The sequence below is a fragment of the Natrix helvetica genome (assembly GCF_964273705.1).
Source record: "Natrix helvetica genome assembly, chromosome: 4".
Taxonomy (NCBI): Eukaryota; Metazoa; Chordata; class Lepidosauria; order Squamata; family Natricidae; genus Natrix; species Natrix helvetica.
The window spans coordinates 57,609,051-57,634,355 of NC_138550.1; the positions used below are offsets into that span (position 1 = coordinate 57,609,051).

The 25,305-nt window shown below is 39.2% G+C and overlaps 1 protein-coding gene across 1 annotated transcript in view; it reads left to right on the forward strand.

The window, feature by feature from the left end:
• Nucleotides 1-25,305, forward strand: part of UMODL1 (uromodulin like 1) — a gene marked incomplete at its 3' end in the record, with an annotated part of 44,510 nt that overhangs the window by 13,785 nt on the left and 5,420 nt on the right. The window contains exons 6-13 of the mRNA XM_081953169.1: nucleotides 8,053-8,377; nucleotides 14,866-15,489; nucleotides 16,653-16,829; nucleotides 18,228-18,340; nucleotides 21,172-21,385; nucleotides 21,714-21,851; nucleotides 23,311-23,759; nucleotides 24,427-24,569. Coding sequence (XP_081809295.1) covers nucleotides 8,053-8,377; nucleotides 14,866-15,489; nucleotides 16,653-16,829; nucleotides 18,228-18,340; nucleotides 21,172-21,385; nucleotides 21,714-21,851; nucleotides 23,311-23,759; nucleotides 24,427-24,569 — 2,183 coding nt within the window. The remainder of the gene's footprint in view (nucleotides 1-8,052; nucleotides 8,378-14,865; nucleotides 15,490-16,652; nucleotides 16,830-18,227; nucleotides 18,341-21,171; nucleotides 21,386-21,713; nucleotides 21,852-23,310; nucleotides 23,760-24,426; nucleotides 24,570-25,305) is intronic.

A 25,305-nucleotide genomic window follows, 5' to 3' on the forward strand; every position in this document is an offset into this window, starting at 1 on the left:
AAGAGATGGGTTTTTTAATGGTTGTGATCGGTATACGTAGATAGGACTCACTCGCCATCTTCAGGCTGGGTTTTGGGCTTAAAGTGTGATCAGAGCTGCCGTCTTTCTATAAATCTTGGTGGGTGGGTGTGGAGTGCTGGCTTTGTTTCAGTAAGTGGAATGATTGGTTGTGTGGTTGTATCATGATTGGTAGATTGGTGCTGATTGGTGCTGGCTGTGTGTGTCTATTGTTGTTTCGTGTTATAACGGCCTGGGTGGTGGCTGGGGCTCGTTTGTTGACTAGGGCTGGTTTCCAGATGTCTGGTAGGTGGGAGGTATCGTCATGTTTATTCATGTTGTGGGGGTGTTTCTCTATTTTGATAGCTTCCATAATTATTTTCTTGTTGAAGTGTTCTGTTTTGGAGATTAACCTGGTTCCTTCAAAATTAATTTCATGTCCTGTAGCTTTAAAAGGGAGGAAGTTTTTTCTTTTTTTCTTACTGCATTCTTGTGTTCTGCGATGTGTGCATTTTTTCTCTTGTTCATTTGTCCTATGTATGTTGCAGGGCAGATTTTGCATGGTATTTCGTAGACTCCTTGGTTTTTAATTTTTTTAATTTTTGAATAGACACAAACAAACAAGACACAACAAACACCATAAAAACATATTCCATTACAAATTATAAAAAGTGTGTCAATTGGTTACAAAGAACTTTCGTGCATCCCTTCCACAGTCATCACCTATAATCCATATCAAATTATATATTTTACATCAAATATATTTATATATATATTACTATCATCATACCTCATCCTTCATATGACTATAGTTGTTTTAACATTCCCTTTATAACTAATATTCCAAAATTCAAAGAAAAACCACATAATGGCATTCCATTGTCTATTTTCAATATCATCCAACAACATTCTATCTTTGTGAAACGTTCTAAATAAAAATTAATTATGTTTGATAACAAACTTTCTAAACCTAATCACTGTTTACAATTTATACCCAATTTCAATATTATAGGCTTTCATACATAACTAAGTTTCAAAACTTCCTTTCATGGTCACCATTTAAAATTTATACCAAATTTCCTCTTGTCGAACCAATATATATGTATACATTATATCATTATCAATTATCTATCTAGCTATATTCATTATCACTTCATTTTTAACATAATGCTCTAATTTTAACTATTTAGCTGTGAATAGTTTTCATATCTCAACCTGCGTCTTTCCAGTAGTAGTACAATCTTATTTCTTTTGCCTTATGTGGGATTAATCTTCTGATTATTTCCTTAACCAACTTTGCGTGGACTTCTCTTCACACCTTGTTGCTTGTTGCATGTCTTATAAATTCTCAAAACCCTCCATCAGCTTCTTTAATAAGCTTATCTTTGGTTATCAGTAGTGCTTTTGTCAAAGTTCCTATCCTTAAATCCATCAATTCTTCTCTTTTTTCTTCTTCTATACCTTGAAATCTGGGGTAGAGCTCCTTTCCATCTTTCTTCCCTTTCCATGTTCCATTGTTTCCATTTCCAACCACGCTCAGATCACTGTCAATATCTACAGTTATCTTGCCTCTTTGTTCATTTTTCCTTTGGGTGTTTGAGACTCTAACCCGCACTTTTTCCATTAGCTGGCTATCTTCAATTTCATCAAATTTTGTTATATTACCATCTATATTTTCCAATTTCTTCTCAATTCCCTCTGATGTTTCTAATCATTTTTGAATTTCAAACATAATCTGTTGTAATGTTATGGTTTCTTCTTGGTATTGTGTCATTGTCCAATTTATAAACACTGCCACTCTAGTTGGAAAACAAAGCTTTGTTTTTCACTTCTCTCTCGCTGCCAAAGAGACATCCAAAGGGCACCTGCATAAACAACCCATCTTATCTCTTTGCAAGCTAAAACTTTTGACATGCAAGATCAAAATGATCAAAGAAAAGAGAGAGAAAAATATTTCCAGAACTCAGCCCCCAACCTCCTAGTGGTAGTGTAAGTCCTTTTCCTTCTGATGTTACTGCTCTCTTTATATTCCTTTTATATCCTCTTTATATTCGAAGCTTAAAAGAAACAAGGCTCTTAAATGGAACAAAATAAAAAGAAAAAATACCCCATCCAAGCCAGTATTGTGAAAGTAAAAAAAAAAGATTTAATCCATAGGTAAAAGAAAAGTAGTAGAAGAAAAGCCAATACTTTCACTTTAAAAAGTAGGAAGTGTTTGCAAAACTTCCATCTATAGAAGATGATTTAAAAAAGGGTAACACACTGTCCAAAATAGCTTAAATTCGCCGGTTATTTTCTTTTCTTTACAAGTTTAATTTGGTTTTAATCTTTTTTGGGCAGTCTCTTTTGTAAAAATAACATTTCCTCACCAGATGGACATACTTTCTCTTTCCGCTTGCCTCTGGTTGCGGAGCTGTCCCAACTTGTGGCACAATAGAAGCACAGCTTGGGGCTGTGCTTCTATTGCCGGCTAGAAGAGATTCTCTTGGCTCAATCAGGGACTTTGCAATGTCCCTGAGATCAGCAAGACTTACTCTTCCCTGTCACCATCTCTTCGGGACGGTTTAGGTCCAGATGGATCACCCAGCAGTAAAAGTATCAGCTGTGATCTCGGAGTTCCCAGACCACACGTCCGTATCATCGCAACGTTGGCTCCTTCCCCGACTCCTTGGTTTTCTAGCTGGATTTTGTCTTTGGGGTTTCTTAAGATGTTGGCTATTTTTGGTCAGTGTTGAAGGCTGTCTTGATACTGTGTTTGTGGAGAATTTTGCTGATTTTATCTGTGGTGCCTTTGATGTAAGGCCGTTGTCCTGTCCTGTGTCTTGGTTTTGGGGAGGGGAGTATCCCTTTGGAATAGGTTGGTAATTGTTTTTCTTTGGAATTTGTTGGAGACTAATACATTTGTGAGAGAGTGTAATTCAGTTTTCAGGTGGTCTTTGTCGGCTAGGTGTTTGGTTCTGAAGGTGAGGGTCTTGGCTCCAGAGTTGATCTGTGCAGGGTGGTGATGCGATTGTGCATTTAAGTAGTGGCTGGTGTGTGTTTTTTTCCCCTGTAGATGGTGTGTCCTAGGAAGCCATTGGTTTTTTTGTAGATTAGGACATCCAGAAAGGGAAGTTGGTTGTTTGCTTCTATTTCCATAGTGGACTGTATTTTGGGGTGTAGGCTGTTGAGATGTGTGAGGAAGTTGTCCAGTTTTTCTTTCCTGTGTGGCCAAATCATGAAAGTGTCATCAACATATCTAAGCCAGAGTTTGGGTTTCTGTTCAGATTTATCTAAGGCGTTAGTTTCAAAATGTTCCATGTATAAGTTTGCGATGACGGGTGAGAGGGGTGATCCCATGGGTGCTTCTTCTATCTGTTTGTATCTTTGTCCATTATGGATAAAGTATGTGTTGGTTAGGCAGTGGTTGGTCAGGTCCAGGATGTGTTTAGGGTGTGTGTGTGTTTGTTATCCAGACAACCATTAAAAATCCCTCTCTTTTTATTCCTTTCCCTTGCTTTCAAAGAGCAGAGCACTCAATGGAACATCCTTTGGGTTCCAGTGTTTATCAAAAGATACAAAGGGAGATATTATCTGAAGTTAAACCATTTTTGGGTCATTTTTCATTAACAGATCAGAAGTAATAGGAGGATAGATAAATGTTAAAAGAAGGCAGAAATAAGTACACTATATAACAAACCATTGTCTCTATATTGTCTCTACATTCCACAACTGGTTAAATATTTCAACTAGCTTTTAGGAATACCTTTACTGGCTTGTGGTCATGTTTCATTAATCTTTTCTTTGATCCAGATTGTGATCATGATATACCCAACATTCTGATTAAAAATGTGCATTCTTCTAATTTGTTGAGAAATTCAAGATCTGCATTACCTGACATTAATGTATCAGTAGATTCTGAATGTGGTAAGTTGCTTTATATTTTAAAATTCATTTGTTTTAAAATTTTGTTTTCTTTAAGGCCTGTGGGATCTACTTTATTTTAGCATGTTTGCTCTTTTAATTGTTATTATACTATTATACTATTATTTATTTAGCATTTCTCTGTATATAAAGGAACCAATGAATTTTTATGTAAATGAAACAAATTAATGGACCCACTGACACATTTTGTTTCTACGTATAGCTTACTATTTCAGAACAATAGATTACTGTTCAGTATAGTTTATCAGAAAGCTTTTGCCTTGAAGACTTTCTTAAAATCTTAAGATCATTTGAAAAAGTTAGATTTATAGACTGAAGTGCTGAAGCTGAGATCTTTTATAGATTGTTGCTTAAAGAATGTTAATGATTATCGTAAGATGTCATATATTGGTGCTTAATCTCCTGACCAGCAGTAATAGGAATTTCAGTTTAATACATTTAGAAGGGATCAGATTGGAGAAAACAGTAAAAAAAAAAGCTTGCGTGCACATTCAGTTATATGGTACTAGTCAGTGGTGGGTTTCAAATTTTTTTAGAACTTATTCTGTAGGTGTGGCCTGCTTTGTGGGAGTGGCTCAGTGGTCATGTGACCGGGTGGGAGTGGCTTTGTGGTTGTGTGACTGGGTGGGCATGGCCAAGTTTGAAAATGTGGTGAAACTCACTTAACAACGCTCTTGCTTAGCAACCAAAATTTTCGGCTCAATTGTGATCATGTTCTCTTTCTCTTTCCTTCCTTCTTTCTTTCTTTCTTTCTTTCTTTCTTTCTTTCTTTCTTCTTTCTTTTCTTTCTTCCTTCTTTCTTTCTTGTGTCTCTCTCCCCCACTTATTTTCTTTCTTTTCCTTCCTTCCTTCCTTCCTTCCTTCCTTCCTTCCTTCCTTCCTTCCTTCCTTCCTTCCTTCCTTCCATCCATCCTTCCTTCCTCTTTCTTGTCTCTCTCTCTCCAACTTTCTTTCTTTCTTTCTCTTTTTCTTTCTTTCCTTCTCTCTCTCAAGCTGAGGGGGAAAAAAACTCTGCCGGGCGGGGGAGCAGGGTGGGTCGCTCCATGGCTGGCTGGTTCCGCTGCCACGGAGCCTTTTATTATTTTTTCTCTTCCCCTCACGAGATTCGCACCGACAGTGGCAGGAGGAGCAACAGCCTGGCGTGTGCTCCCGATCCAGCCTACCTGAGGAACAGGAGGAGAGTTCGGCTGTTTGAAAAGCCCCTTGTGGAACTACTCTCCTGTTCCTTCTTCTGCTGTTTGAACAAGGCGGGGTGCGCTACCTTGTCTTTCACAGCCGCCTCGTTTCCAACTGGGGGGAATCCATGCCAAGGATTTCTTCCCCCCACCTCAATTGGAAACAAGGCGGCTGTGAAAGACAAGGCAGCGCACCCCGCCTTGTTCAAACAACAGAAGAAGGATCAGGAGAGGAGTTCAGCTGTTTGAAAAGCCCCGCATGGAACTCCTCTCCTGTTCCTTCTTCTGCTGTTTGAACAAGGCAGGGTGCGCTGCCTTGTCTTTCACAGTCACCTTGTTTTCAACTGAGGGAAATTTGTTTGGCTGTTTGAAAAAGCCTCACGTGCTCCAGCCTGACCAGGGAAGACAGGCGCCGTTTGTGCCCGCCAACCCTCCCCAAGCCATACCGCCTCTGTCGCGCCAGCTGCCAGTCAGGCCAGGGCAATCCTCCACCTGTTCGCCCGCCTGCCCGTTGAGTGGTGGCTGGGTGGGCGCCGGGTGAGCCCCCTGCCCCGGCCAAGTGGCGCCCACACCCGCCGTTTACCTTGAAGGTGACATTGTGGAGCTTGCCACTGCTGCTGAGGGAGGGCCGGCTGGGCAGTGCCCCCCATTGGCTACCCAATCCTGGGCTGTGGCCATGGCTGTGACCTTGCCTGGCCTACTTGACACGGTGGTTGCGGCACGTTGCTGGGCAGCGGAGGAGGGCCCAGCAGTGCCATCCTTGCCCCTGGGACTCTTCTTGAGGAGCATGCTGGCTGGTGTTGCTTCATGGCACCCCGGCCGCCAGCTCCTCTGCGTGCAGCCCGGCTCTGAGTGCCGCTGGCATCCTGTCTGGTGCACATCTTTTTGGGGGGTGGAATCCCCAGAACCAGGTTGCCCAGCACCCCAAAGATATCTGTGCAGGGCTCTGGCAGCTGCAAAGTGCAGCACGAAGGACAGAAGCCCCCAAACCCAGCGAGGCAACGCAGCTCCAGCAGTAGTAGCACAGCTTCTTGCAGCAGCACACCACCCTGATCAACCTGCCTTATGGCACCCTCTGCAGCCCGCTCTGCGTGGAGTTGAGTTGGTGGCAGGCAGCCCTCGCTAGGGTTTCCCCCTTCCTCCACCCAGCTCTCCATCTCCTCCTTTGCTTAGGCTTCCCGCTGGGTTCAGGGGCTTCTGCCCCTCATGCCACACTTTGCAAGTATGGTGAGGCGGGAAGAGAGAGAGAGAGAGAGAGAGAGAGAGATTGAGTGGTAACCAGGTGGGCGGGGGGAGCGAGCGGGGGTGGGCAGGCCAGGGGTAGCAGCATTCCGGTACGGTGCCACCGGACCAACTGGTACTGAAAGGCACGGTAAATTTGACCATCTGGTAGGTGCGTACCATACCGTACCTGCAGAAACCCACCCCTGGTACTAGTCTTCAAATAGTTTAAGCTTCAAAAATAGATATGGAGAAGGGGGGGGCATGGCTCCACCTGGGGACAGGGAGGTGGGAGCAATATCGAAAAGGCTCAGGTCACAAAAATAAATATATCTGAAATATTATTGCAATTGTTGATATACTAGAAAGTGACAAAGAAAGAGATGATTGAACACATTGTTGATATAAAGTAAGAATTTTGTTTATGCTACCCTTTACATGTTATTTCCAAAATTATAGAAGTGTGAAATTTGGGGGGATTTATACTGCTAACATGGGAGCTACTAAAATTTTCTATGTACCCTATTACCTTTTCCCTATAAATGTTTTAAAACCAATAAAAACTTTTTACAACAACAAAAAAGCTTCAAAATAAAGACACAATTACTGAACCACTTGTTTCCTTTTTCTTCACTGTGCCCCTAACAATCTGAATGGTCAGCTTTTAACCTGACCATTCAACCCTTGGGGCCAACAGAAATAGTCCATTAGTCCCACATGTTCAGTGGAAACAATCCTGATCTTGAGGGACACATGTGATGACATTTTCACTTTGCTAGCCTTGATGTGAAGGCAAATGTACATTTTTTCTGTTGAATTTAGTGGAACATTTTTACATGTCCCAACTGCACAAAGAAATGCACCAGAAGCTCTAGAGCAGGAAAAAATAAGCATTTGAACATAACATTTATAACGGAAGGCATGAGCTGCTTGGGAAATTATAGCCAAATAATTATTTTAGTTTAATCCAGAAATCTGAATTTTGTGTGCATTTGCTAGACTTGAATAAAATGAGTTGATTATAACAGAACAGGTAAACTGATGTCTGGGCACTTTTGAGTAAAGTTCCTTTGGTTCCAAGAGGAAGACTAACTAAAAATTGATCTTTTACTTGCCAGAAATGGTGAGTAGTATTTGACAGACTGAATTTCCAATCAGCTCTAATGACTAGTTTCATTCTTCACCTTCTTTAGCCAAATGACAGCAAGAAATAGAACAGGCTTCATCGTTTTGTAAGATTATCCTTGGTATCACCTCCAACAAGATGGATGGCATATACATTTAATGAATAAATAAAAAAAATGTGTACTACTTGCCGAGTAGCAAATGAACTTAGTGGAACAACCACTTACTTATTATATTAATGTGAAATAGAAAACACAATCCCTGGCCACTTAGGTCCAGCCAAAATAAGAGTAAGAGCATCTATTTCCAGATAAACAACTTGAATCGTAAATAGCTTAGTGTTTAATTTCATTCCATGGCAAAAATGTACACATTTTCAGAAACCACACAAAAGGCTGCCCTTCTAAAGACAGGGTGTTGTTGTTGTTATTATTTTGCATAGCATCCCAATTAGGAATGCCCAAATATTTTATTTCTACCCTAAAGGTTGAGGAAAGCATTTCTGCCCCTCAGCCATGAATCAAATTCTGCATTGAGTTCATTTATTGCTAAAAGGAAATACTGAACAAACTATTTTATGCAATTGAAGTACATGTCTATCATTCCTTAGCCATACAATATATGGCTGAAAGTTTTTATTTCCCTCAAATATGATAACGCTCACACATTTGTTGTTGCAGATCCTCCTTCTATTAGAAACCACAAGATCTTCAATGTAACTAGCAGCAGTTTTGAAGCATCTTGGAGTATAAATTCTTCGCAGAACCATTCGTTCCGAGTAGAAGTGTACAAAGGCAAGGAACTTGTTGAAAGAATGGAAATCACAGATATGAAGCTAACTGTGTTAAATCTAGAAGCAGATGTAATGTATACAATGAACATCAGCTATGAAGTTTGTGGCAAAAATGTTACCTCCAGTAGAATTGTGAAAACAGGTACAGTATGCAATTTTATTATTACTATTTTATTCAATTGAAAATATTTTTCTAACGTGTAAATCTGTTTCTTAAAAAGCTCCCTAATTTGATCTGATTGTACTGTAAATCTGAAGTGTCTTAATTAGTGTCTAATTAAGATTTGGGAAGCATTAAGATTTTATTAATTTGTCTGTTTTCATATGTTTTACCTCTCATTGTATTACGGTCTTAATATGAGGATTTGTTTAGTCCCATGAATTAAGAAAGTGTCTTCTTTGATGCATTAAACCCCTGTGAGGGTTCTTTGATTTTATTATTTTTAAAAATCAATTATTAAATTTATTATACTGCTTTTTCCAACATTCAAGGTAGTGTACAATAATTTTCAAAAATGTAACAAGTTAATATGATTAAAATCAAAACCAGAATTAAAATAAGCATTTAAAGCAATGAATAACGTAAAGCTTGGTAAAAGAGATGTATTTTTATCACCTTCAAAAAGAGATGATAAAACAAATGTCCTTAGGGAGCATGATTCACAGACCTGAAGCCACATAGGAAAAGGCCCACTATTTCACCATCAAACATCTTCAAAAAAGTCTCTCCTAAGGAACTAGATAAGTAAGCAGCTTCATAATGGGAAAAGCAATCCTGAAAATAATCTGATTTTGTTTGATTAGGAGTCTGATGCACTCAGATCACATAGAGCAGGGGTGTTAAACTGGCATTCCATGGGCCAAAAGTGTCACATGCAGGCCACGCTCACCTCAATTCTGTGAAGGAGGAAAACGTCATGAAATGTCATGTGATGTGACGAGTTTGACATCCATGTCATAGAGCAGTGGTTCTCAACCTGTGGGTTGGGACCCCTTTGGGGGTCGAATGACCCTTTCACAGGGGTCGCCTAAGACCATTGGAAAATACATATTTTCGAAAAAATACGGAAAACATAAAATAATTTTATGGTTGGGGGTCACCACAACATAAGGAACTGTATTAAAGGGTCGCGGCATTAGGAAGGTTGAGACCCACTGACATAGAGGATGCGTTATAATTACATCTGGCTGTGGGAGAGATTGTTAAAAAAAGTCAAGATAGTGGCTGTAACTACCGTGTTTTCCCGAAAATACGACATGTCCTCATAATACAGCCATGCCACATTTTTTCTGGTGGACAAAAATATAAGTCCCCCCCTGCATATAAGCCCCCTGGACAACCCCCCACCTGCAGCCATGCAGAGCGCCGCTCACTAACCTAGCAGTATCCCAAAGGTGCCAAGCCGCGGGAACCTGGGAGGAGGCAAAGGTATTTGGATTGCTTGGCACCTTCGGGATACCACTAGGTTGGTGAGCAACACTGTGCCCAGCAGCACAACACAATAGCCATGAAGCGACCACACTCACGAGCAGCCACCCGGCAAACCCCCTTTGCAGCTGGGCACAGCACCATTCACTGACCTAGGGGTATCGCCAAGCCGTGAGTGCCTGTTCACCGCCACCCAGCTCCCGTGGCTTGGCGATTACGGAGCCGGGGCACCTCCGCCGCCATCCTAGCCTGGCTTTTTCCGCGGCTTCCAACTGACTCTTTCAGCAGTGGCCGCTCTGGGCGCACTCTCTATGGTTGTACACTCTGCAGGCAACTGGCCCACAGTCATAGAGTGTGCACCCAGAGCGGCCACTGCCAAAAGATCTTTCTTTTTTATATACTGTAGAAAGTGTATCAGTTGGTTACAAAAGACTTTTGTGCATCTCTTCCACAGTCATCAAGCATAATTCATATTAACTCAAGTATTTTAACTCAGATATTTTTACATGTTACCATCATCATACCTCCATTTTCATTTGACTATAATTGTTTAAACGTCTTTCATCATAAATATATACCAAGATTTAATACATAACCACATACTGGCATTTCATTTATTATTTCTAAAATCCTTCAATGACACTAAATCCTTATGTTCTATTCTAGCTAAACATCTATAATATTTAATAACAAAGTTTTCTAATCCTTCTTTCCAAATCACTGTTTACAATTTACATCATATTTCCTTATGTTGTACCCATACATATATATATATATATATATATATATATATATATATATATATATATATATATATATATATATATATATATATATATATATATATATATATATATATATATATATATATATATATATATATATATATCGGCAGGATCTCACCTGCCATCTTCAAGCTGTGGGCTTAAAATGTGATCGGAGCTGCCGTCTTTCTGTAAGTCTCTATATATATTTGTGTTACAACCCCTGGTTGTATTATTATCATTATCCCTCCTTTATTTGATTATATCCTGCAACATATCATTTCTCCCCTAATAATCAAGACTTAACTGAATCTAACTTAGTTCTTTTTTTTATTAACCTTTATATATAATCCAAAAGGGTTTCTAATCTTCCTTTCATGGGTACCATTCAATATTCATTTCCAGATATTACTTATCATAACACTACACATTGTATACATTATTATCATTATCAATTATTTATTTAACTATATCTATTATCACTAAATTTCGCTAAGTTTAGCTAGTTTTAAATTATACTCTTCCATCTATCAACCTGTATCTTTCCAGTAGCAAAACAGTCTCATATCTTCTGCCATTTGTGGGGTCAGTCTTCTAATCATCTCCTTAATTAACTTTGCATGGACTCCTCTTAGCAACTCTTTGCTTATAGAATCTCTCATGTAATTTCGATGCCCTTCTTCTGTTTCCTTAATCAGCTTACCTTTGATTGACGGTAGTGTTATCAATGATATTGCTAATAAAATTTTTCTCTTTAAATCCATAATTTTTTTTTTGTTTTCCCTTCTGTATCTTGCCATCTGGAGTAGATTTCCCCTCCATTTAATTCCTCTTTCAGTATTCCAGTCTTTCCCTTTTCAGAGACAAACCAATCACCATAAATATCAGCAATTTTAATTTCTTTATATTTATTTTCCTCTTCGATTTTTTAGGATTGTAACTGCCACTTTTTCCATTTGATTAGCATCTTCAACTTCTTCATCATATTTTGCTGTTAGGTGCACTAAGTCTTCCAACTTCTTCTCTATCCTCTCACGTGTATCTGATAATTTCTGCATTTCTGAGAGTATCTTTTGCAGACTTAAAACTTCTTTCTGCTGTTGAAATTGTGTCATTATCTCCAGCTAACAAACACTGCTGCTCTAGCTTAGAAGGTTTTAACAGGATTAAGCATAGATTCACAATAATATTCCACCTTTCTCTGGTTAAAAATATACTTCAAAGGAACATCTGTGTGCTTTTTTACTCATCACTCTCTATAAACAAGCTGTGAGACCTTGAAGTGTCAAGCCAAGGATAATCAGTGAAAAAAAAAAATTCCAATACACAAACCCCCAGCCTCCGAGTAGCAGTGTTACAATGTTACAATTTCTTTGTTTCTTTTTGTATCTTTTTTGTATTTCAAGTTAAAAAAACATCCGATTCTTAAATGAGTTAGAAAAACACCCACAATAATGAAAGAGGAGAATTGTAGTCCATAGATTACAGAGAATAGTAAAAGAAAAAAAAATAGAAGGAAACTTAATTCATTCGTTTTAAAAGGCTTGCATAAATTCCATCCGTGAAGATAGCATTTAAAAAGTAAAATAACCCGGACTTCCGGTTCCGGCGGCTACGGCGACAGGCAAGCCTTTGCCTGCTCCCGCTCTCCCGGTGGGCTTCCCCCGCTTCTGGGGGGGCACAGGACGCCCCGGAGAGGCGTCCTGCCGAGGGAACGGCTCGCGGAGGGTCCTGGCGTCGGCGTCGGCTGGCGGGGGCTTCTCCGCTTCGTTCTAGGCATCGGGGAGCAGTTTTGGAGGGCGCGCGTGCGTCTCGCTCCATGCCGATCGGAGAACGCACTCATGAACGAAGCAGCGGCAGTATGGTGAGAGGCTTCCTTTCTTCATTCCCTCTCTTTTGAATTGATGGACTTTTCAGCACTTTTAAAAAGTTAAACTTTTGGATCCTTGCTAGAGGTGCGGCTAGAGGGAGGGGGATTTCCCCCCTCCCTTGGACAAGCGGCTTGAGAAGATTTTGCTTTAACCCCCAGGGGAAGGAGGAGGGGGGAGAGCCAACTAATGATGCCTCACCCCCATAAAAGTGACTTTCATTGGACTTAGCTCCAGAACTTATGGGTGAACTGAGAACTTTCTGAACTTTTAAAATTTTATTATGCCTCTGAGCCCAAAGCTGGCAGGGCAAGATGGCACACTTCCGTTGTCTTCATGAACTGTGAAACCTGACTCCACCTTTAAAATTCAGGCTTCCGGTCTTTGTCTCCGAGTCACCCAGAGGAATCTCTTGTGGATTGTTATTTTCTGAACTCTTTGGAGAAAAAACTTTCATCTATCGCTAGAGTGACTAAAGAAACTCCCACCTGTTTGGATCCTCTGCCTTCTGAATTCGCCTGCCTGCTCTACTTCTCCAGCTGCCCAGTTTCTACTCTGACTGATCTCCTTGCTTCATAAACCATGTCTCCAAAAAGACCACCTCCTGGAAAGCCTGGCTTTGCTACTTCTGCCCCAACGTCTGCAACGTCTAGTCCAGCTACACAGTCAAAGATAACAGAACTGATGCAACCCAAGACTACAGAGATAGACTTTCAACAAATGCTTCAACAAATTTTACAGGGCCAGGAGGAAATTAAGAAACAGTTAAGGGAAATGAAAGATGAAATTAAAGAGAATCAAGCCCAAATCTTTAAGAACTTACAGAGACTGGACCTTGTGGAGGGTGGGGTGGCGGAGGCGAAAGGGGGGGTAGAGGCTTTACAGAAGGGGAACAAAGAACTCGACATCCAACAAATGAAAACAGAGTTTGAGAGAATGTCCTTTTATCTTAGATTTCAAAATGTAATAGAAGCAGATGGGGAAAATATAAGGGACATTATGACTAATATTTTAGCTGAATACATACACAAAGATAAACAGCAGATGGAATGGGAGATAGACCTAGCCTATAGAGTGAATTCAGCATATGCCAGAACACATAATGTACCCAGGGAGGTTCATATTAAATTCCTTAGGAAAACCACAAGAGATGAAATTCTGGGTGTACAAAGGGGGCAAACACTGACATACCACGACAGGGAGATAACCATTCTGAAGCAGATTCCCAAAAAAATTAGGGAAAAAAGGAAAAGCTATTCGCAATTGGCGAATAAATTATACCAGAAGGGGGTGTGGTTTAGATGGTTGATGCCTGAAGGTATGCTGATATTCTGGGAGGAGACAAGAATCAGAATCAACACACCCATAGAGGCACAGGCCTTTATGGAAAAAAATAAAGCGAACCTAGAAAAAACAGAAGACACTACAACGGTCATACAGGACACGGGAGGGGCCGGAGCTCTGCCAGCGGGGGGTGAAGGGGCAACACCAAGAAAGCTCAGATCACAAAAATAAATAAGAAAACCACAATGTTATAAACAGACCGAAAGTAATAATGAATTTATAACTAGACTATATATTATAACTATATAAACTGATTTAAAATTATTTTTTCTAGAATTAATATGCTGATTTTTTATGATTATGTATTAAGGTTTGATATTTTGATGTAACCTAGGAGTCTGGAGGGAGGGGGCGTCTGCCACACTTGCAACTGCCAAAATTTGTAACCATTCCACTTACCCTTTTCCGCATAAATGTTTTAAAAAAACCAATAAAACTTCTTGAAAAAAAAAAAAGTAAAATAACCCACTGTCCAAAACCAGTCCAAATATAATTTCGCCACTTATTTCTTCTGTTCTCCAATTTAAATTAATTTTAAGTTTTTTTTATAGGCAGTTACTTTTAAAACAGTAAAAATTCCTCAGCTGGAAACACTTTCTCTTTCCACATCCTTCCGTTTTGGAGTCGCCCCGACTTCATCAGCCAAATGGCTGGATTTTTTGTCACTGGCTTGAAGAACTTCTCTTGGATCAATCAGGGACTTTGCGATGTCCCTGAGATCAGCAAGACATATTCTTCCTGTTCACCATCTCTGCGGGAGGGTTTAGGTCCGTTTGGACCACCCAGTGGCAAAAGTATCAACTGCGATGTCAGAGCATTGGGATTGCACGTCGTGCCATTGCGACTTCGGCTCCTCCCCTCTCAAATCCCACAATTTTTTTGATGTGTGTTGCATACATGTCACATGTAAGAAAGGGGAAAGAAATTGATTGTATAGTTGTGCTCCCACCTCCCCTGAACATTCTTGTTTAGTTCCCTTTTGAATTTTTTCAACAGGTGAAGTTTGAGGAGTATAGTGAACAAGAAGGTGTAACATGTGTCCTGCATTATTTAGAGCTTGGAGCCTACTTACATGGAGTAGTGCATGAACAGGGCTATCTACTGTTTCATTTGTATAATTAATTCGTTTCAGCTAACTTAATATTTTTTTCATGCATAAATGAAAGGAAATATCACTCTCTGTTATTATATTGATACTTATTATGTACAAAATGTTGCTATTCAGGTGAAATTGTGGATCCTGTTACTACACAGGGATCAAATGTAACTGATTATACAACTACCACACCTTTCTCAAAGGCAGAAATACAGGAAGTGTCATCTTTCACTAAGTATACTGAAGCAACAGTGCTGCCCTCTAGTGGCATCCAGGAGTCAAGCACTCTTCCAGCAGAGAAGACATTGGCAACATCTCAAAAGATGAACATATCAGGGAATTTCAGGAAGGATAGCACCTTAAATAGCCCAGAAACAGTTACTTTGGCTCCAAAATGGTCGGGCAATGTAACAATCTCAAATGGAACTGTAGCTGAAGAGAGATGGACCACCCAAGATCAGCAAAACTCTTCAATGACATCATCACCTGGAGTTTCAAACATAGAAAACTATTCTTTTAAGAGCAATGAATCTACAGTGGAGGCTAGCACAACTGGCTTCTCAATTGAAAGAAGTTCTGAGAATGTTAGAGCCGTGAATGTAACCAAAAACGCCAAATTTCATGCTTTGAACCATACCCTTGATAGATACATTGGGGGAAATAACAGCTCTTGGTCTCATGAAAGAAACAGTACAGCACCACCATCTTCTTTCAAGAAGAATATGACAGTCTCCCTTGCTACAGATTTGAGTGGTGAGTATACCTTTATGTTAGCATTGACTTTAAAAGTAACAGGTTATTACAATGAGAAAGGCAGTGGGGTTTAGAAAATGGACGCAAATGGCAACAAGCCGGAGGAGTGGTTCCATCTAAATAAATAAAAAAGAACACGGAAGTTCTAATATTTTCGTGGGATTTAAACATAGCGCAACCAGTTCCCTTGTTTGTAAAATAAAAAGATAAAGGTTTCCCCTGTCCAGTTGCGTTTGACTGTAGGGTTTGTTGCTCATCTCTGTTTCCTAGCTGAGTGAGTCAGCATTGTCTGAAGATTCTTCCGTGGTCATGTGGCCAGCATAACTATATGTGGAGGTGTGCAGAATGCTGTTACCTTTCCACCAAAGTGGTACCTACTTATCTACTTGCAGTTGTGTGCTTTCAAACTGCTAGGATGGCAGGAGCTGGAGCAGGAATGGCAGCTCACCCCGTCACACAGTACTTGGGTCTCAAATTGCCAACTTTCTAGTCAACAAGCTGAGCATCTTAGCAGTGAGGCCACCCTGCCCCCTAAAATAGGTGCTCATTGTTTGCACAGAATGCTGATTGCTTTGGAACTAACTATAGTAATTACATGAGCAGGGTCATAATAGAAGAAAAGTTTTCGTACAATTAACTATTCTTCCAAAATTGTATCATTTGTTATTTAGGTTCTTTTTTAGCCTTGTCCAAAGATTAACCAGATAGGTATCATCTAAGCCAAACATCCCCTATCGTTCTGGCCCCATAGACTGGCTGTAGCAATGGTGACAATGATGGCAGTAGTGGTGGCGGGCATGGGTGTGTGATTTTGCATGCACAACCTAGATTCTGCGCATGCGCTCACCCATCACTTGCACAACCCTGTTTCCAACAGACCATGGACTAGTACTGGTCTACGGAACCAGGATTCGGAACTCCTGATCTAAACCCATTCTCTAGTTGGGGCTGAGAAAAAAAATCCAAGCAACAGGTTTCTACCCTATCAAATATTCTTTTTAATAAACCATCAAATTATTCATAAAACAAATGTGATAGATAATACTAAGAATGGATTCAGTGGTTTCCTTTTGTCTTTTCAGCATCATTTCCAGCTGAAAGAATATTTTTTTCCAATGTGATGAATACTAGCTTTCAGATTTCCTGGACTACACATTTTTCAGCAAATACTACTTTTCATTTTCTGCTCTTTGAGGAGGAACAGCTGATAAAGAAGATTAAAACCCAAAGCTGTCATCTGAATATTTCCGAACTAAAACCAGGAACTTTGTACACTGTTAAAATAAACCCAGACTTTTATGGAAATGAAAGTAGAACCATGCAGCGTAAAATAAAGACAGGTAAAGCAACATAAAATATCGTTGTGTGCATCTACTACTGCAGAAGTCCATAACAGAAAGTGTTACCTTTCCAATTTAGCCAAAATAAATATGAACGGGCATTTAGTAAACATCAGATGTCTAGCATACTAGCATGCTATTGTCTTTCCAAATATCCTTCCTATTTATGGAATCAAGTTTAGAGTGATTGCAACTTGTGAAAATGTTCCCCTTGATTATATTTGGGATTTTTGGAATTTATCAAGAAAGTAATCAAAATTATTGATTTTTTGTAAGCAAGGGGTAGATGAATATCCAAAATAATTAGAATATAACATAATAATAGTTATGTTCTAAATATATCCTATTTGCAGTAATAATTCTTGATATATGCTAATCATCAACAATTACATTTCTTTTTAACATAGAGGGGTGAAGAAAGGACTCTGGGGTTCTTTTTTGTTTTTTCTATTTTTAAAAAATTATATTGTGTATGATAAATATTGTTAGCTATTAATTCAGACTATTTGATTTAATTTGCTAATATTTGTACATAGTATATGACGTATATTTTAATCTTCATTACTATGTTGTTTTCACAATTATTTGTTCAAAAGAGCAAAAACTGTTCTGCAAATCTTTGATCGTAGATACAAAACGGTCAGATGGTAAATATCACTTGTGTCTCTAAATGTAAAGTTGCTTCTTTCAGTTGCTTTTACGACAGTGACGTGTGGTGAGGTTTATGGCTGGTGAGGCTGGTGACGTCATCAGGAAGGCGGGGAATGGGACCACGTGTGCTGGAGGCTCAGGCTGCCTCAGCCTCCAGCACACGTGATCCCATTCCCCGCCTTCCTGAGCGTGCTCCGCCGGCTCGCGCTCTGCAGTCCTCGAAAGCGACTGGGGAACGACGAGAACCTTCCTGCCTCTGCTGGACTTTGCGCGCTCCTCGCGACTGCATATTGCAGTTGCGAGGAGCGCGCGAAATCCAGCAGCGGCAGGAAGGTTCTCGTCGTTCCCTAGTCGCTTTCGGGGCTTTGTCATCCGGGAGCGCCGACAACATTTCTGCCTCCGCAGCTCCCGGGCGCGGCCGGATGGATGTATATAATATTATATATATATTATAATATATATATATATATATATATATATATATATATATATATATATATATATATATATATATATATATAATATTATATTATATACTATTATTTCATGAAGAGAGGTGAGGCTCTGCCTCCCTTGCCTCCCCTGACCGCACCTCCCTGTTTTACGATATTCTTTTGATTTTCCATTTGAAGTGTAGAAGTGAGTTGGCATAATGTATTTGATGTCTAGAACCTGCCCACAAACTGATTACTCGTATTTTAACTAACAATGCTTGTCTAATTTTGGTCACCTTCTCCTATCTTGCAGCTGCCCAGAAGTTTAATGGGACAGTTAGGATAGTGAATCTGAACTATAGCTCAGATCTCAGCAACTCAAGAAGTGAAAAACACCAAAATTTTTCAAAGATGTTTCTTAATGAAGTAAGACGATGATGATACCTTTTAAAAAAATGAATAATGTAAAAATGTATAATGGACATAATCAGATATTTATTTTATCGAGTATGATCTAGGATATCCATCATGTCGCATGATTAGTCCATAATGTGGAGTAATAATTCTATGGCAATGTAACCTTAAGTTGCAACTTGCAAGTCTGAAATAGGGATAACAATTACAGAACTAAAATTGGTACTGAGTTGAACTTTGGGCTCAGCTTCAAACCCACAAATTCACTGCCTGAAAAGTGAATTTGGTGAATAATACCAATTGCCCACATTGCCAGAATCAGTCCCCGGATTGGCTTTATTTCCATTCAGCTGGTTGGATAAGAATGAGCTCTTTGCAACTCCCAAATTCCCAGTTGACTACTTGGGAATGGCAGTCTGAACACATATAGAGGATGTAAAGTTGCTTATTTAGTGTATATGAGTAAAGCAAAAGTCAGGAGGTTGGCATAAGCTTATCTCACATGCATTAACGGAACTGCATAATATAGAGGAAGAAACTGGAACACATTTTTTTGGAGAACAAAGCAGCCATTTCACACTCTTAAAGACTTAACAAAATAACAGAATAATTATTCAATCATTCAAGAACAATTATTACTGCAACAGAATTTCTTGTACTGGGCAACAGGAATAATTTTGAGGAACAAGGAGGAAGAGCTGCAAACAACAGAATGGTTAGATGAAAGAAATCTGAGTCCAGGTCTGCAACCCAACTAAACATCTCAGAATCCCTAGTTCTCATGAACATAAAGAGAGTGAAAAAGTTTCAGACTTACAATATTCTGTTATTACAGTGGTACCTTAGTACTCATTGTTAATTGGTTCTGAGAGGTGCAACGAGTACCAAAAATGATGAATATCAAACAAATGTTTCCCATAAGGAATAATGTATTAGTCACAGGGCAGTTGACACCAACAAGTTCTAGCTTGTGCAAAAGAGACACAATTTTGACATCAAAATGTGCAGAGTACCATATTTTGTTGAGTTTTAAAGCAGTCAAATGCTGAGATGCTGCCTTTGGTTTGGTTTCTTAGCCTGGTCTATCTTGAAGGGCTGATATTTCTCCATTCCTCGTCTAGGTCAATAATAAAGTGTTTTTCTCTCTCTCTCTCAAGCCCTCTTCTCTCTCTCTCTAAAATATTATGGAGGATCTCAAAAGAACTTTTCTTGCATGGGCTATACAGTTAGTCCTCAACGTACAACCACAATTGAGCCGAATTCCTGTTGTTAAGTGAGACATTTATTAAATGCCCCTTTAGGACATTTTTTGCCACAGTTGTTATGTGAATCATTGCAGTTGATAAATTAGTACCACGATTGTTAAATGAATCTGGCTTCCCCTTTGATTTTGCTCATCCGAAGAATGCAAAAGGTGACCGTATGACCTTGGGACATGGCAACGGTCATAAGCAAGAACCAGCTGCCAAGCATCTGAATTTTGATCATATGATCATGGGGCTGCTACAATACTGAACAATCACTGTTGTAAGTCGAGGACTGCCTGTATTTACCAATATTACCTTATTAAAAATTATGCATTGGTGCTGCTACCACTTCACATGATTATTTGATGGGATCTTATATTATTTTTCCACATAGACTGGCAAATAATTTTTATTTTGAGGATGCTTGAGATGATCCTGGGAGACCATGAAGTGTCCTAGGACTACTTTAGGAAACATTAGAAAACACAGATTGAGGCTATGAATATGCAACTAAATTGCATATTGCTTGCAATAACAAAGCAAGTATATGCTTATGGAAATGCAGGTTGTCCTTGATTTACAATAGTTCATTTAGTGACTGTTTGAAGTTGCAACGACACTGGAAAAAGTGATTAATGGCCGTTTCCCACACTTATAACCATTGCAACATTCTTATGGTCACATGATCACAATTCAGTTGCTTGGCAACTGACTCATATTTTTAACTGTTGCAAAGTCCTGGGATCACATGATCCCCTTTTGTGACCTTCTGATTAGCAAAGTCAATGGGGAAGCTACAGTCACTTAACAACCACGTTACTAATTTAACAACTGTAGTGATTCACTTAACAACTGTGGCAAGGAAAGGTTGTAAAGTGGGGCAAAACTCACTTAGCAAATGTCTTGCTTAGCAACAGAAATGTTGGGCTTAACAGTAACTGTGGTCATAAGCCGAGGACTACCTGTAGTCTACTATCTCCATATGCTAATTTCTTTATTTTGTTTTTAAGAATATCTAAGGCTATCCTCAGTTAAATAATTAGAAAGGTAGTTCAACGACATTGGTTGGTTATTGAGAAATCTTGTTGGATGCAACTTCATCCCATCTTCTGAATGTTCTATATCAGTGTCTCTCAAACTTGGCGACTTTAAGTCCTGTGGACTTCAACTCCCAGAATTCTGGGAGTTGAAGTCCACAGGACTTAAAGTCGCCAAGTTTGAGAAACACTGTTCTATATGATCGTATTCAAACATTAAGTAAGTCAGTTTGGTCAAGTGTTTTAAGGCACCAGACTAGAAAGTAGGAAACTGTGCATTCTAGTTCTGCCTTAGATATGAAAGCCAGCTGGGTGATCTTTGGCTAGGCACTCTCTTAGCCCAACTCGCCTCACAAGGCCGTTTTTGTGGGAAAAATAGGAGGAGGTAGGTGTGTGGCTATATTTGCCACTTTGAGTTATTTGCATAAATATAAAAGTGGGAAATAACAAACAAACAAACAATTTTTAAAAAATCTGTATGTCATCCTTCAAATCATGCAATTAAAATAATTCTCAGAACAAATACATACACAAATTCATGACTCTGTTTTGGTAACAGGTCCGAACATCTTTGCCTCCTAATATTCTTCAAAAAATGGATGCTGGTATGATTAATATTTCAATAGTAAGTATTACCCCAGGAAGCATTGTGGTCAATTTCAGCCTCCTGATTCCAACAGACATGGATGCAAGGAATGTTTCTGAGTCTCTTCTTGAAGCTTTTCGAAACAGCAGCCTTTTCAAGGTTGATAATAGCAGTCTTTCCATATACGGTAAATAATAGTTTCTTTTAATTTCATAGATTAATTCCATAAGCGGCTAAAACTCAGACCAATATTCTCCAAGGGCAGTAGAATTCCAAAATGATATTCTAATTATGTTTACTTCACTCATTATATTTGCATACAGTATTTACTTCTTATGAAGTCTGTTTGATTCATGAGTTACTCGTGAATCATAGTAAGTAGTGCGGTATTAGAATGATGTTCATTCGAAAGAACAAAAGTACTGACATTTTAAATATAGAAATAGCAAAGTATGCTAAATAATAGTCACAAACTCATGTATTATTTCTCTCTTTTATTATCTATTTAAAAACAGATAACAATGAATGTGAGAGAGAGGAAACAGATTGTTCTCCCAATGCATCCTGCTACAATGTTTATGGGTCTTATGAATGCAAATGCAAAGAAGGATTTGTCAGTGTAAATGCGGAGAGACCCGGGAGAAACTGTGAAGGCAAGGTTTCAATATTTATTTTCATTTTCTTCCAACTCTGCTATTCTTTTTGCCATGGTATTGTTATTTCAAACTTGTGGTCCCTATGCAAAGGATTACAGACACTCTCAGAAGTTCTTGTTCATGGAGTGGGCAAGATCCAGTTACTTGAACCTGTCCCTTCCAAAGGCCATTCTAACACCTGTAGCTTCTTCAGCTTGATTTGGCTGTCAATATTGAGGTAGCCACAAATCTTTTCTAATGAAGTACTGACTTTCAGATTCCTCCACTACTGATCACTGAGGTTGCCTTTAAACCTGACATGGCTCTTCTTGGGAAGAAAAGTTGTGGATGGCATTGGGAGACATTGGATGCCACCCACAAGAGCCATTACTAACAATCCTAGAACTTACAATCCACACATCAGACTAAGACAGGGGAAGGCTGTCTTAGAGACTGATGTGCTGTTCTTTAGTGTCATCCTCCTTGTCAGGAAAATAAAAGGGGGTTGTAGCTGACTGATAAAGGAAATGTTTTAACATGGTGGTGAAGCTAAAAATTAGTTTACATTGGTACTTTGATAAAACTGACACAGGAACTGAATGGTGTTGAGGGGACTGCAGATGGATGGTAAGTCCAGTGGTCGGCAAACCGCGACTCGCGAGCCACATGCGGCTCTTTGGCCCCTTGAGTGTGGCTCTTCCGCCACCGCTGTGCCACCTCATGTTCCTTGTCTTCCAGCTCCGTGGAAAACATAGGCGTGCACACACCCTGTGCAGTTTCATTCCCACCTGCTCAAGGTTGACTCAGCCTTCCATCCTTCCATCCAACCACTTAGAGAGCGCTTTGAAGCGGCATATAAATCTAAGTGCTATTGCTATTTCAAGTGATTTCTTTTTCTCATTGGACAGGGAACTTTTATCTGCCTCACAAATTTTATTCAGTCCACCTTGGGAATGACCTCTCATAAACACAGTATGAAAGTTAACAGTTATGTAACATTCTCAAAATTTGCTAAAAAAACACATTTCACTTGCAAGGTTGATCTGTCATCATTGAGAGATGAAGATTCTTTTACGGTTGTCAGTAAAGCTCCCATAACTTTGAAAAATAGCTTATCAGAAGGGGTAAGCCAACATACAACTGTAAACACACATGTTTCTAAATGCATGAACTTTGACTACATTGGGGGATTGGGATAAGACAATTATTTTGGGAAAGAAGAGAGGGGTGGTTTTTTTTGGTGTTAATTTACAGAATGGGCAAGTTTGTAGCTGAGACAGTGAGCATCCATTGGCTGGCATTCTCTGTGTTCAGCTAGCTCAGGCTGAGCAACATTTGGCTTGAATATGCACTCTGCATATTTCCAAATGGGAAGGCTTCTTGAAGGATAGATCTCAAAGTTGTATTTACTGTAATTCTTTATGGGGGAAAATGAATTGTATAATGCAATTTTCAATAACCTTTCTCTACTTTATAGTACTTTCTTCCAGCCTTAGTTCTGGAGATGAACGGCCAAAGGAATGGAGCAGCACAGTTTTACCCTTGACCTATCCATCTACTTCAAACCCCATGCCTTCATCTGCCAAAGATAATTTTTCTATTAGTAGTGGCAGAAGCTTGGAAAATGCGACTGCCAACACTACAATTAATAAGCAAAATATAAATCAAACAACAAACATTCATGATTTACCTCAGAATTCGCCCTTGATTAAGAGTTCTGCTGCTGGTTCAATTAAGAAGGCAGTTCAAGTACTGTGTGAGTTTGAAAAAATTGTCGTTTCCATTAAGAAGGACTTTCTGCGCCTGCAATCTATCCCAGAAACTTCCCTGTACCTAGGGAATCCTCGCTGCAACGTAACCTCCAGTAATTCCAGTCATGTGGTACTTCAGACAGGCTGGAACGAGTGCGAAACGGAAATACAAACTGTAAGTCTCTTACTCGACAGTACAATACAATACAATACAATAGTAGAGTTGGAAGGGACCTTGGAGGCCTTCTAGTCCAACCCCCTGCCTAGGCAGGAAACCCTATACCGTTTCAGACAGATAGCTATCCAACATCTTCTTAAAGACTTCCAGTGTTGGGGCATTCACAACTTCTGGAGGCAAGCTGTTCCACTGATAAATTGTTCTAACTGTCAGGAAATTTCTCCTCAGTTCTAAGTTGCTTCTCTCCTGATTAGTTTCCACCCATTTCTTCCTGTTCTACCCTCAGGTGCCTTGGAGAATAGCTTGACTCCCTCTTCTTTGTGGCAACCCCTGAGATATTGGAACACTGCTATCATGTCTCCCCTAGTCCTTCTTTCTCTTAAGCTAGACATACCCAGTTCCTGCAACCGTTCTTCATATGTTTTAGTCTCCAGTCCCCTAATCATCTTTGTTGCTCTTAAAAGTAAATTAAATAAGTTCTAATTAAGCATTAAGAATAGGTAATTTGAAATAATTAATATAAGGTTTTTGGAATTATTAATGCTGAATAGTATTACACGTCATTCTACTTTCTTCATACTTTTTCACAATCCTGTTTGCTATCTTTTAAACTAATAAAAATTACAAATTCAATATATCTTTCTCTTTTGCACTTCTTTTACAGAATACCACACACACCATTGCAAGAACTGTTCTTCGCAATGATTATTCTTCCCATGGGATTATCTACCATTTAAAGATTTCAAGTCAAATTCACTGTATCTTTCAGAACAATCTCTTAACTTCATCTGGATATACTTCAGAAGGGTAAGTAACTTTTTAGGAAATAAGAACCAATTGCATTATTTTAGACATCAAATAATTGTTGTAAAAGTCCAAAATACAGAATTTAAAGGATAATTTCTGCAAAAGAGAGGGGGATATTCAGAGCTGGTCTTCATTTTAGACATTGTATCCAAATATAGGTAACTCAACCGCAATTTTTATCTTTTCATGAACAACTTATTTAATGTCTGGAAGTAGCAATAGGGAGAAATTACAGTCTTAGGGCTATATTTCCAATTACTAAAAGTGCCATAGTGGCACAGTAGTTAGAATGCAGTACTGCAGGCTAATTCTGCTGACTGACGACTGTCAGCAGTTCAGTCGATTGAGTCTTACCAGGCTCAAGGTTGACTCATCCTTCCATCCTTCCAAGGTTGGTAAAATGAGGACTCAGATTGTTGGGAGTAATATGCTGACTGTAAACCACTTAGAGAAGACCGTAAAGCACTATGAAGCTGTATATAAGCCTATTGCTATTGCTATTTGCAAGACAGAGTAAACTTTACTTACATGAAATATTTCAGGTTTTATGAAGATTTGTAGTCAAATTATGTCCTAAGACATAATTTCTAAGAAATTTCCCTATAGAAAGGAGTAAAAATAGTAAGGCAGTCCTAATAAAGTATGTGAAATAGAATTTTTAAAAAACAAACGCTTTTAATTTGTTGACACCGATATAGTAATCAAATTCTAACAATCTTTGATTTTAATTATTCAC